Raw genomic sequence first — 14,290 nt, forward strand, 5'->3', positions numbered from 1 at the left:
ATTTGCAACAGAGCAAAAAACAGAAAAGTATATAGAAACTAAGAACCATTTTATGCTGCGGTGTTGCTAATTATTGGATTTCTTTTTATCTTTCGCCGAAAAACTATATATTTTATACCAGAATACGACATCTTAATACGACAGAATAAAAACACCAGTTCACATACAAATTAGAATAAGATTTGAGGCTGATCATCAAGGGAGACAAAAATGCCACAGTTTTTATAAGTACAAAAATATAGAGCATATTAGGAAACTTAGCAATAAAAGGAAAATATCAATAAACAAAATGTATATAGATAAAAGCAAGACATTAAAGGAGGTTGATGACAAAGGGAAATTTAGGATTAACGTTATTCATCAAAGAATTGGTTTCCGCACCTTATTTGTTCAATAATAGAACAATTAAGGACTTTTTTTAAATTTGTAGGTATGGTTTTCTTGTGTTTTTGGCTTTCGAACAATCTTTTCCCTCTGCAGGCTTGTTCATATTAAATAACAAAAAGTAACAAATAGCTATTTATGTAACCAGTTACGAAAAGATCGATTTTGTGTAACGAATGAATGTTTGTAGGGCGAGCGCCTAAAATGATACATAACGTGATACTTTATGTAACTAGTTACATAAAGTAAAACGTTTTGTCACTCTAATCAGTTTTGAAAAGTGTCACTTTATATGCCAAAATTAGAAAAAATTATTTTCATTCAATCATTACACATAGACAATATAAAGGCTAAAGTCCTGTAGTCCTGTAGTCTTATACAAAAAAAATCTTGCAATGATAAGAAGAGTAAATATACGTATTAGAAAAATGAGTACAGCCAAGAGAAAACAGAAATAGAAATTGTAGGCAAAACGATAAAATAAGATAAATCTACTCAACCAGTTTAGAATGAGACACAAAAAGAAGAAACTATAAACAAAGGGACAAATAGGCAGAGAAAAATTGATAAATCAAAAGAACATTACATGAAAAGAAATAGAGACAAAATAAACAAAGAAATACGTACTAGAGAATATACAAGGTGGTTGAAGTAAAGTGTCACCTGTAACAAGTCTTATATAACTTCACTAATAGAACTAACTTCTTAAATTTTAAGTGTAATTATATAATAATTATATATAATAATTTTGTCTCCGACTACTTTGAACCATAAATAAATTGAGTGCAAGGCGCCTTGAAAAAATATGTCAACTTTGCGCCAACTTAAACTACAAAATTGATTTGAAGAAATTAATTATATAGACTCTTAGACTTTTGGACTATTGCAGAGTATGACGGTTACTTTCATTAAAAATATTCATTGAGAATTTGTTCAAAAAGAATACCTAGTTAAAAAGAGATATCTCCTGCTGAAAGACATGCATAAAAAAAGAACAAAGAAGTTAAGAACAGGAGAAAGTTGATAACATAAAAATTAAAAATCTAACTGTTATATAATTTTGCTATTTCTTGATAAATCTTTTTGGTTCCTATAGCTTTTAGAAAACTACCTAACAAAGCTGTCATGCATTTGTTTCTTAGTTTAGTAAATACCAGAATACAACATTTAAAAGTTTTTTTTTTGCAAGAAAAACTGAACGACTTTTAGGCAAAATAGATTTTTTCGATAAATTTTATCACAAATCGCAGAAAACGCAATACTTAGAACTTTCGCACCTACGCGTCGCCACTTCCACGACCAACTTCCGCTCGTTTTTCCTACCCCAAAATAGCGAATCCTGCACTCCAAACTCCACTCGGAAAAACTTCCCCAACTTTTCCCCAGTTAGCGCCACCAACTTCATATTCTCCCTTCGTTCCCCAACCCGTAAAACCTTCCTATCCCCTGATTGCCTTTGCTCCACCCTTTTATCAGCCTAAACGTTCTGGTTGGTTCGGACCATTTGGCGCGCGCTCCTCTCATTGGCCAGCCCATAGTACTGAGAAGTGAAGGGGTAGCGAAAGGTGGAGAGAAACAGGACAGAGTTGGGAGTTTCGCTCCTCCCTAGGGAAAGCCGTAGTAGCAGGCGAAACTTGAGGTTAGCAGTAGCGATTTGGATGTCTCTCGCGAGGGAGCAAGTCGGGAAGTCTTTCGGGACATTTGACATCATCAGTGTTGTCGCTCTGGAGACCGTTTTGTATCGTGAGACGTTTTCCCGGGTTTTTTGAAAGAAAAACATTCAAGTTCTTGTGGTGTAGCGTGGGTGGTTTGCGAAAGTCTTGGAGACGACGGCTCCTTGGTGTTTTTAGTCCCGGTGGATTTTTTTTTGTTTTACTTTTTGGTCGGGAGTTTACAGTCACAGTTTTTGTTGACCTAGGTAAGTTTCTATTTTTATACTATCGCACATCCAATCCTAGTTATTATCTTTTAAATCTTAGTAGTTAAAACAAATTAAAAAAAAGTAAAGATTTTTATGAGTGATGATTATTTACAAACATTCTTGGTAGTAATGACTGGAATGGTGTTTCAACGATAAAGTTCACTATCTTATTAATTGCGTCAAAAATGAGGAAAAATCTTGACTCAAATTATGTTTCGGGTAGGTATATAAGTTATTTTTAAATAAAATAATTTAATCTTTAGTAAACATAAAATTTCATAACATGTTTTTAATAATAACCGAAGCTAAACGTGGTAGTTTTTATCATAATTTACGATTTATTTCTTATTTTTTATTTTTGCGTGCTACTATTATAAAGAATAATAAAATATATTGAATAAAAAAATAGTTGAACTCATCAGTAACCTGCATTTTTTATTAATATACCATGAAAGTTAACTTATAATACGTAAAAAATAAATATATATACGTAAAATACGGATAAAAAAACTTGCTTTCAAAACTTGAATACCCTGTAAAACTTATTGAATAAAATTTAAGTTCCATTTTCCAAAAATATATACAGCATGACCCATTGAAAAAAGTTAACATTTTGACGTTTAAAAAGTCAAAATATCTTTTTTTTAACACTTTGTAGCACCGTACTTTTTTTCTTGGTTTAAACGGGTTTTTTAACGTCAGACAAAATGGCGGTACCTACTACAATTCTATATAAAGCTTAAAGTAAGTTTTATATAACAATTTTCTAAAAAAAAATAATGGAGACATTATTGGATTCAAGTTTATATCAAAGTTACTTACTATAATACAAAAATATTATAGAAGTTCATCAGTCATCAAACCATAAAAATTAATTAAAAAACAAAGCGATACGTTATTAAAAAAACTTACTAATAGTGACAGGAAAGTGTTTTTTAGGTAATACCCAAAAAACGCCAAAATAAAATTATTTACACAGCTTAACATGCAAAATGCAACTCCCAAAAATTCAGATTTTTTTTAATTTGCCAAAGTTAATTTTTCATATTAAATCTTTATATCCTTTAGCATTTTCAGATATAATAATAATTTAACTGTATTTATTAAAAATTATAATTCGTTAGGTAAATAATATCACACAGTTAAAATCATTTAGGTATTCTTTTCAATTTTTCCAAATAAATAACTTGATACAAATTGACTCTAATTTTGAGATCTGCCCTTTTGTTTAACAATCAGTTTTCTGATATGTGTATCAAAATTAAAATTGATTTGGAGACTGATGAAAATGTAAAATTTTACAAAAAATGGTAAAAATCTCAGAAAAGGATACAGGTATAGGTCTATATGATATTATACATGAAATATGTCTAGAATTCGACGTAAAATCCGAAAATGCCGAAATATACTCGTATATGGTTTCCCATTTAAAAAAAGCAAGTTGACAACTACTGACAGAAAAATGAAAATATTTTTAAAATATAGCACGCATCGAATTTATTTTTAATTTGAAATTTCTATAAATATTTAAAATCTTAATTAACTTTTAATGAACTGTTTGGGTGGCAAACCTTGCTATACTAATGATAAAATACGGCTTTAATATACAGAGTAGATCAGGTTTTTTGAAAATTGAAATAATTAGATACGACTAGATTGACCCTGTAGTTTGCTGTATAAAAATGATATCTGCAAAATCTTCAACAAGAAAAGGAAATAATAAACTATTTTCATTGCTAATTTAGATGGAAGTATGGCCTAAAAAACCTACATGTTGAAAGGTATATTATGCTAAATATTTTGTCAATTTGGAAAAAAACTTTCTGTAAACGATCTTATACGTTTCAAACAAAAAAAAAACATACATAATTTTATTATAGAATATATTTAAAAAATCAATATTTTACCATTAGCGCCATTATGTCTATGATTTTTTATTATACTATACTAAACATCCTTAATTAATATTTTATTAGTTATAGCCTTAATTAATTGCCTTTGAGATTCACAATACTAACATGGCAATCTAAAAAATCTTATTTAAAAACAATATCAGTTATACCTAAGTTAAAACGCTATACAAAGCAAAACAGTAAACTACAATTCACAATTACAAAACTAACAATTTCTACTTTATTTGCTTACTAAATACCGGGAAAGCGTCCCAAACCAGTGACGTCCCGCGTCATTTTAAGGATTAAATGGAATTCTACGATCTATGATGATAAAATAGATCGACTTTTTTTTAATTTAGCGTCTTCTAGAACAACAGCATCTATCGTCACTGGAATAGCTATCGGAATCGTAACAATCACTGCAACTGCAGCAAGTGGAATGTGAATCGTAAGAATCAGAATCTGAAGAACTATCACAACATCCTCTGCACCCACGTGGAGCGCTCTAAAAAAAAAAAATGTGATCAATTAAATTATGACAAAAATCACAGTAAAATGGAATAACGTAACGATACAATAGGAAAGTAAATGATTGAATGAATTGATAATGATATACGTCACATTCAAAACTCTTCTATAACATTATTTTGTGATTCTATTTTACTGTGATTTGTGCCATATCAAACATTCACTACTTCGTAGTGTAAATTTCTGAAAAAAGGCTCTAAAAAAGATCTTACTCAACATACATGTTAATAAAATAGTAATTTACATTATATTACCTTTCTAGATGGACCACATCCACTTTTTGCTTTTGGTCCTCTCTTAGCAGTTGATTGTTTAGCAGCGGGTTTCTTTTTGGTTAATTTTTTGGCAGGTTTCCTGGCTGGTGCACATTGTCCACGACGAGGCCCACATCCACTTGGTCCACAAGGCATGATGTTTAGCAAATATCTAGGAGAAAATTACACTATTTAATTATACTTGAGATTAACTACCATTCGCAGTAAAATCTTGGTAAAATGGTACTTACCACGTGTCTCAAATTAAATCGAAAGAATCTTTTTGTGCACCTTAAATGGTGGTTCAGCAGGAAATTAAGCATTTTTCAGCAGGTACTGATATTTATAAACGTGATAAGAATCCGGTTAGAGTGTGCGTGGTTTAGTAGAACCTCAGCAAAAAAGTTGTACCACATCAGGTACCAGGCCAAAAGGCTGCTAAATATGCCTTTCAAATTTTACTAAGGAATACAATTTTATTATTACTACAATAAAAATTAGTTTTATAACTTAAAAAAATAATATACTATTAAATATAGTATAAACCTTACTAATAAAATTAAAATCAAGAATATACATATTTGCTAATTTTTCCAAAATGGAAATACAATTTAAAATACAAATTCTAACTATACACATAAATTATTGATAAATTGGCGATATAACCCAATATATTGCAGGTGTCAAAGTGGAGAGTAATTAATAGGAAAACAACACACAAATAATGTCTTTTACTTAAAATATTTGTTGTGAGAGCTTATTGATATACCGTTCTAGTGAAAAAAATCACTATTCCACTTTCCACCTGTGTATGTAATATAGTATTATTGTAAGTAGGTATGTGTAAAGTGCGAATTTAGAAAAGAAACAGGACAGCTGTTAGTTAAGTTAGATGAGTAGGATTACATTGTCTAATTTAATACTCAATTAATTGTTGTAGCATCTTCTCCAGATACTGTTCCGCTACCCTGTATTTTTCATAATTTTTATCCAACTAGACTATGAAAAAAAGCAAAATAAAAAAATAAGTTGATTCTACAAGAAATTTACATTAATGAAAGATTACTCGATGATTTAAGAAATTTTTACAGTTTTTTTAACAGACTTTAGAGGGATTTTTAATCTAATAGATCGTTTAAGAGCTTCTCTGCCTAACTTTTTAAATTCAAAACTTTTAAATTAAATAAAACATTAAAGCAATTCAAAAGTATTTAATTTTTTTACAAAATCTTTACAAAAAAAATAAAAACGAGACAACAGTTTTGATCGTTACAATAATCTCTAAAAAAACTATATTTTACTGTTTTATGATGACTTTACGATTTTGTAACAATAATTTTTATGTGAATATTTTCTCTCTTCAAACCAAAAAAGTCATCATTTATTTTTGGTATATTAAACCAACCAAAACGGTGTCCAATTATTATCCTTAAGTAGTACTAAGTTAATAATTATTTATAATTTATTTGATCAATTTTCTAAAGTTGAACGAAATGAAAAAGTGTTAAAATATTTTTTATCAAGTGCATAATAGAATTAACATCAGTTTGATTTTATCAGGGTACCACAAACGGCTCCACCACGCGTTCAGACGAAGCCACCCCCGGCGTGCCGACGCCCTCTCCCTGGCCTACCCTGAGTCTAGAATTGGACGCGGCCGCGGCCTGGGGACGCAAATTGTATCCCCCCGGGGCCACCCCGACGCGCACCGGGGCCGGACTCATGTTCGGTCTACACCATCATCAGGACCCCAGCACCGGGTTGCACCACCATCAACCCAGAGGACCCAGTCTCAAGGAGGAACCCTTGACTCGGGGATGGATGCAAGGTGGCATTACTGATCAGAATGGGTGAGTGTTTGTTATTAGATGCTGATATTATGTATATGGCCATATGATGATTACCAGATGTTCAGGAACGGTTCACCTTTTTCCACAAGGTGAAAGCTGGAAATTTGGAATATCAATTAGTTGGTTTTCTACCATTGCATTAGCATTTTGACCCCAGTATAGATTACTAATTATTCTAACGTCGTCGTAATTTGTCATGTTCCACCTTGTCAAAAATTCTCGTAAAGGTCTACTTACCTTTCAATCTTTTTAGTAACTAATTAGTTTAATAATTTTTTATCAATAAAAAACAAACAAGTTTTTAACTAATTATTTTTTGACATACATTTTAATTTATGAATTACCTTGTTTGCTACTTAAGCTTGATGAATTTAATATTTATAATATAAATCTGGTGAAAAACAGGCTAAGTCAAGACCTATTTTTGTATCTTCTTCAACAAAAATCTTGTAATTATTATATTAAATAAAAAAGCATGCTGCTTTATATATAAAAAAATATTTATGTTTCTAATGCCTATAGGTGACCAGTTAACAACGATTTTAGAGATAAAACTGCTGTACTCAAAAACTTCAAAATTTGACTTAGCTTGTTTTTCCCGTGCACCCTTCAAGTGCAAACGTTCAGTCAGTCTGAGCATTACCTTGGGTTCGGTTTCTAAAATACTTAATAACGTTCAATTAGACGGTGGATTAGAGATGAGAAATGAATACAGTAAAAATCCTATCCTAAAAGGTAATCGAACATGAAAATCTCGAAATCAAAAACAAAATCGATGACCATCGCAAAAGACCCAATAAGATGTAAACTAGTAATTGATTTCGACGACCTGGATTGCATGATCTTCAGCCGAGGAAATTTGAAGGAAGAAGTCAAACGAATCGTGAATAAAGCTGCATCAATTTCCGGCCATCTAAAAAGCATTGGGCAAAACAAACAAATAAGCATTCAGACTAAGTCACGTATCTATAAAACTTGCGTAAAGCCAGTAATAAGCTATGCAGCAGAGACAAAAGCCGATACATCAAAAACCAAAAAAAAATGCTCAGAACAACAGAGATGGAAACAATACGCGCAATAACAGGCAACACCCTTTTGGATAAAAAAAGGAACGAAGACCTAAGAATGTAACTGATATGTAAGACGGTGTACAGTTCGACGAAGATACTGGAACGCACACGTCAGCAGGATGAATGAAGATAGACTACCACGAATCGTCAGGGATAATATACCAACAGGAAGAAGACCCTTGGGCAGACCATCAAAGAGATGGAGAGACAGCTGGCAGTCCACCTCACCAGGAAAAAAACCAGTGAACTACAGTACGCCTTCTACAAATGGAAGAAAAAGAAGCAAAATGTTTTCTAATCCACGATCTACTTTGATATTAACAGGCATTTTAGTCAACAATGAAACCTGTTATTCTTTGCTCAAAATTTAAACTCAGATTTCACGAAACTGTCTGAAAGGTAGTCCGTTCGGAAAAATTTGGAATACCCTATAAAATGTCAACAATCCAAAATGGGACAATAAACAAGCCCTTTTAGTAAACTTAAAGACCATTTAACTTTCGACCGTTTTACGTTTAAGTCGGTCGCTCTGCTGCAGGATTTCCGTCCTGGCATCCCTGGCAGAACTGAAATATGCCCGTGTGCTCGGTGAATTATGTCCTCGCGATAATTTATACCGGGCCGTTAATGAAGGTGGTAAATGTTCGAGTTCGTTTGTTCCTATTAATTTTGTACACGCCGAAAAGGGAAAAAAGAGGGTTCAAAAAAGGCCCTTTTAGTGGCATTTGCTAGAGTTATTGCTCCTTCTTCCCTGTTGGCGTTTGTTCTGGATTAAGTTTAGTTGGTTCGTACATCCAAAGTTATTTTTTTACTTGGGTGCAGAATTTTATACTTTTTCGCACGCATATGAGTTTTTTAATTTATGTTCAATGCAACATACTAACAAATGTGACTTCTGTCCGTAATGTTATGCCAAGGGAACCAATGGGCATTACTTGGGAATTAGCAGCATTACTAAGAATTACCAGAGCATTGGAGACATTTTCAGGGAATTAGTGGGCATTGCTGGAAAATTAGTAGGCACAACTGAGGGAAATTATATTTTGAATACTATTAATAGAATTGAGAACGTCTAAATTATATGTATTATCAAATAAATTAAAAAAAAAAATTTAATTTTAAAAATTTTTAAAAAATATTTTTTTCAACACAAATACTATTCAAATTTAAACCGTACCACTAACCAATCAACTTTTATACCTCAATAGAAAGCTAATTTTATTGGCTATTTATTGACATATAAAAGTTTATAAAAAGTGTTGCAATTAAGCGAGTTATTAAAGATTGAACGAAAAAATGCACTAAAACAGTCATAGAAAATTAGTAAATTCTGACGCCCTCTACCAAACGGTACCACTAACCATCTCGACCAGAAACAGGGTGCACAATCATCATCATCAATGACCCTAGAAAATTAGGAACAACACGATCACCTGACCTACAAGGCTTACCACGATGTAATGCTTGAAAACTTCTTGAAAAACTATTTTTGCAAATGACAATTTTCGTAAGGGCCAAATTTGCCTGAAAGACCGCCACTATCCTAATAGGTTTTGCGTTATGTTAGCCACTTAGTGCAAGCGAAAATCGATCTTAATAATTTTATTTCTACAGTTTTGCTACGGCTTTAGATTTGACAATCTTTGTGTTAGGTTTGTGCCAAATATCAGGGTCGTACCAGCCCAATTAAAAATACCCTCAAAGAAATTAGAGTGATAACAGTCAAGGAGAACATTTAGAAACCCTCTGGCGGCCAAACAAAGGAACCTGTCATTCCAGGATGCTATATTTTTGAAAAGCCCGTTTTATTTTCTATTTATTGATATGTAAAAGTCTGTAGAAGTGTTGCAAATAAACAGTTGCAACATTTACAGGGAGTTATTTGACAATAAAGATAGTTTTAACTGAATTTGACATCTACTACTTTAACCTTCAATAACTCGGTTATTTTGACAGACAGGGTGGTTTAATGTATCAATTTAAAGAATGACTTTTTTAGATAAGTATCCTAATATAATTTTATCTTAGTTTTGAACAGAGAATCAGACAATATTATAAGATACTCATATTACCCCTTGTGTTATGTATTTATCATAGTTAAGTAACTTTTCCATCAAACTCATTCATCCTGGCAAAGTATATCAGTTTAAGTATTTGCTCCCAAAATATAATTCAAAATGCAGTTTTAAATGAGGAACTTTGTCAAAAGTTTAGATTTTATTAGCATCAAAGTCAACAGCAAGCTACAATAAGAAAAATGCATTATTTTCAAATTGGTGTATTGAAAAAGTTTGAAAGTGTTTTGCAAATCTCTCCAAGGTTTGCAGAAATAATTTGGACTTATTAAGTTTTGAGTGAATGATCGTCAATTGTGATTATAATTTTTATTGAGATAGATATAATAATTTATAACCGATCGTAGAAAAAATTTGCTTCCTAACACTTGTGGAAAGCATCTTTTCCACATTTGACTGCAATAGCGTGCGGAAAAGTTATTACTTTATGCACTTGCTAGGAAAAAACTGATTTTTTTTAAATGTTAAGAATTAAATCATGCTGTAAATTGGATGACAGAACAACTAACCATTAATAGAACATCGATATCGTATAGAGAATCCTCCCCCTTTCGGCAGCCACACACATATGGACATGAAAAGACCATACTACAATGAGACTCATAGAATTTCTAGATTTGCGATAAAATCACCGGCTACAATTAAATGTTATCGTTTAGCCATATGGACGTGTTGGGTACTAAAGGGTTGCCAAGGGACGCCGTTGTCACGACTATTGTCCCTCTATTGTCCTCTCCACTGACCCTTAATACTCTAGGTGACATTTAAAGCCCTATTAAGGGTCGGTTGGCTCGTAGCGCGTAAGTATAGTGGCAATGACGTTATTTCTGCAAAACGGTCGATGGAAATAATTTGACAGAGTGCGACTTAATAAAGTAACGATAAAAACGACCGATATACGGAACACCCTAAAATTAACCAACGAGAAACTGTTCAAAAAACGTGGTTAATAAATCTCTCTTTTTTGCCACCAACAGGACATTATCGACTTTCCGCTGATAACAAAGCTATTGTCGATAGCGTTTATGTCGTGTAGTTTTTTATCGTTTATTTCCACCTGACTAGGGCCCATATCGTGACATCGATCGTGTCCAATCATAATGAAAAGTTGTATTCGTCGTAATAAAAACTAGCCTATTAACCGGACAGTTTTGTGATTTAATAACAAGACATTTTAAGTATGTTAAATTAAATTTTTAACATAATATTCATGATCAACCCATTTGTCTAGAAAACCTGAAAGTATTTTCTATCCATTTTGTTAAAACAGAACGGTAACTTCCTCAGTAGAATTCTAGAAATTTTTAAAAGTGGTACCCTACTCTTGTTGAGCCGATCACGTCGAGACTAGGTAAATCAGTGAAGAAAATATGTATTTTATTCATTTTGACTCTTCTTAATATTAACTTTTAACTGTGTTTGGAGAAAAACTCGTAATAAAGTTAAAAAAAAAGAAGATATTAGACTTTTTCCTCATTTAATGTGTAAAATTTAAGTTTTTTAGTAAATACCTATATTAGTACCTGTAGTACATTATTGCAAAACAATTTAGCAAACTGAAAATAAAATTTATATGTTCCCATAATGTTAGAAATTACCGAAAAGCTTAAATGGAGAAGTTTTAGAGAATGTAGTGCTGATTTCAGATATTGCTCTAACAATTTGTGTTTTTTCTTTGGTTTTGTACTGTAATTTGGTAATATCACCGATTTCGGTTTTGATAAGTGCTCAGTGATTCGTTTGACAACTGTTAATGTGTAATTATGACACTTTTTTGAGACAAATAATAAGATGTCTTACATTAAAAAACTCGTCGTTTTTTGTTTTGTCAGATAACTTCTTATGACTGTCATGTTATATTTTTCGATTTTTGTATAGTAAGATAACACTTCAGTAGGTACAAGTAAGCAAAAAAGAAAGTCATAAAATTGTTCCAATTTTAGCACAATAGGCTATATTCTATATTTTGTATATTATTTTAGTTTATCATTGTTATATCATACAAATAAATGTAAATTACTTATTTCTGTTATTTTTTATTACTTAATATTGTAAAGAACATAGTAACATTGTTCATGCTTCATATTTAAATAAAGAAGGCATTTTCAGTCTTTAAATTACTTAAACCACAACTCTTTTACGTCATTATGGTCCATTTTTGTTTGTAGTAGCTTTGCTAGAACGAAGAAAGTTTAAACCATAAAACCTCTTAAAACAGCCACTTATTTCAAGCAAATTTGAACGTCAATGTCATCTCTGTTTTAATTAAACTATTTTAAAGAGAAAACTAATTAATATAATATGCATTCTAATGATGGATTTTAGTTATAAATACCCTGGTATTGAGATAATGATAAATCTTGATGAAATACATCCTTGAAATTAATTTTTTATGGTCACGTGACAGTTTTTAGATTGTCTGCTTTTACAATTTGTACTTGACTTTTGACTATTATCAAAACGTCATGGATTAATGATTCAATAAAAATGACTTAGGTTACGTTTCCAAACTTTAAAGACCCAAAAGCTTAAAATTGTTTTTTTTAAAGGTCCCGTAACAGTTTTTAGGTTAGGTTAGGTGACAACGTATAGGTTTTACCAAATTTTTGACACTTGATTTGACCTTGTGCCGAAAGCTTCAAATTAATTTTCTAAGGTCAGGTGACTGTTTTTCCAAACTCTGACAAAAAAAAAATTGCACAGTACCTGAAATTACGGGTTATATTTTGACGTTTGCACGAATCTTCTAACTGTCATAGTAACCAAGTTAGCACGAGTCAAATAAAGACACTTATCATTTAAAAGAAACAGTTGAAAAATTGATAATTTAAATTTAGACAGTAGTAAAATTGTAAGAACTAGGTCACGAGCTTGCAAAATTGTAAAGGCCTGTTGACATTGTCAAAAACAGTCACGTGAACTTCAAAACGCAGTTTCAACTTTAAAAACTGGTAAATCCAGTTTAGACAGTTGGTTGTAAAAACTTAAATTACAAAATACACGTTCCGTGACGTTGAAAATGCAATTCTGCATGTTCTTGCAACACTGTAAAGGCCAGTTTACATCTGTCACACTTAGTCACGTTATCTTTAAAATGTGGTTTAAAATTAAAAAATTTGGTAAATTAAATTTAGACTATTTTAGACAGTTATAAAAGCTGAAATTGCAAAGGACACATCACGTGACTTTGATTATGCCATTTTAGAGCTTGCCACACTGTCCAAGCCAACTGACACCGGTCAAAAACAGTCACGTGACCTTAAAAATGTAGTTAAAATAATAAATAATGTTGAAAAATTGGTAAATTATTATAATAATTTGTAATGAATATTGTTTCAACTCAATATCATGTAACAAAGATTTTACCATAATAATTACATGTGCCGATGCTGTTCTGTTCAATTTTGTTATATTAATACACTACATTTTGAAATATACAGACAAGGCCTGAAAATACTCTCTAATATGCCTTATAAATATCTCAAAATTCCTCGTAATGCCTTGTAATACCTCACAATGCTTCGTAATAATGGGAAAGTGCCTCATAATACCTCGAATTACCTCGAGTGTGTACACCAAATTACCTCGGCGATCTACCCCTTGCTTAAAACACAATCGATACTTGTTTGTTTTTATGCAAAATCTGAAAAATGAAAAACTCTCTAAAACGTTTTCCATTTAATCATTCCTATCAAGATTCCAATGAAGAAACTCGAATTTGGGACACATCGTATAATAAATTATATTTCCAATTTTTACGAATTCTACATATAAATCATAAACAATTTTGAAGAACCATACCCATTTGATGAATAATCTACAGCGTCAAGTCAATTCACTCAACTCAATCACTTGTTTTGGAAGTTTCTGTATAATTATAAATAAGCTGCGTTTGAATTTTTAGTACAAATTAACTACCTACACCCAAGAGCGAATAAGAAAATATTAGTGAAACAGTGATCACACTTAAGCCACACTTAAACAGTATCTTAACTTAAATAAATTCAGATATTTTTCTGTAGCTTTTCTACATTTTTAATGCTACCATCTGTCAACTTTGGGAACAAAACAGGTTTTTGTTACCGGTGGAAAGCATATTCTGTGAAGTAATTTGACATATTTTTTCAGAAATCTTGTTCTTACCAGTTTGGCTAGAAACTAAATAACTAAACTGATTATCAACGGCAAAAATCAAACTAAAATAGAATGACGCAACAATATAACAGAAAGGCAATGGTTTCGAATTTTTGTCACATTCAAAATATTATCTTTGTATTAATCTAAGTACATAATTGATAATTCTTGTACTGATT

At 31.5% G+C, this 14,290-nt stretch overlaps 2 protein-coding genes across 11 annotated transcripts in view; one reads left to right on the top strand and one right to left on the bottom strand.

The window, feature by feature from the left end:
* The first annotated feature begins 2,018 nt into the window (after nucleotides 1–2,018).
* Nucleotides 2,019–14,290, top strand: part of kn (EBF transcription factor knot) — a 93,782-nt gene continuing 81,510 nt past the window's right edge. For all 9 annotated transcript variants that reach the window (XM_081972966.1, XM_081972972.1, XM_081972967.1 and 6 more), the window contains exons 1-2: nucleotides 2,019–2,302; nucleotides 6,543–6,832. In XM_081972966.1, coding sequence (XP_081829092.1) covers nucleotides 6,705–6,832 — 128 coding nt within the window. In that variant the 5' untranslated portion in view covers nucleotides 2,019–2,302; nucleotides 6,543–6,704. The remainder of the gene's footprint in view (nucleotides 2,303–6,542; nucleotides 6,833–14,290) is intronic.
* LOC145724898 (uncharacterized) lies at nucleotides 4,172–5,394 on the bottom strand. Of its 2 annotated transcripts, none has more exons than XM_081973374.1 (3): nucleotides 5,234–5,394; nucleotides 4,983–5,154; nucleotides 4,172–4,705 (listed from the first exon to the last, which is right to left on the bottom strand). In XM_081973374.1, exons 2-3 carry the CDS (start codon nucleotides 5,136–5,138, stop codon nucleotides 4,556–4,558), a joined length of 306 nt encoding a protein of 101 aa, XP_081829500.1. In that variant the 5' UTR covers nucleotides 5,139–5,154; nucleotides 5,234–5,394; the 3' UTR covers nucleotides 4,172–4,555. The 2 variants fall into 2 exon arrangements, with proteins under 2 accessions (XP_081829500.1, XP_081829501.1); XM_081973375.1 differs by having other exon boundaries at nucleotides 4,983–5,170; nucleotides 5,234–5,337.

Source organism: Ips typographus, linkage group LG2 (genome assembly GCF_016097725.1).
Source record: "Ips typographus isolate SLU linkage group LG2, UJ_Ityp_2.0, whole genome shotgun sequence".
Lineage (NCBI taxonomy): Eukaryota > Metazoa > Arthropoda > Insecta > Coleoptera > Curculionidae > Ips > Ips typographus.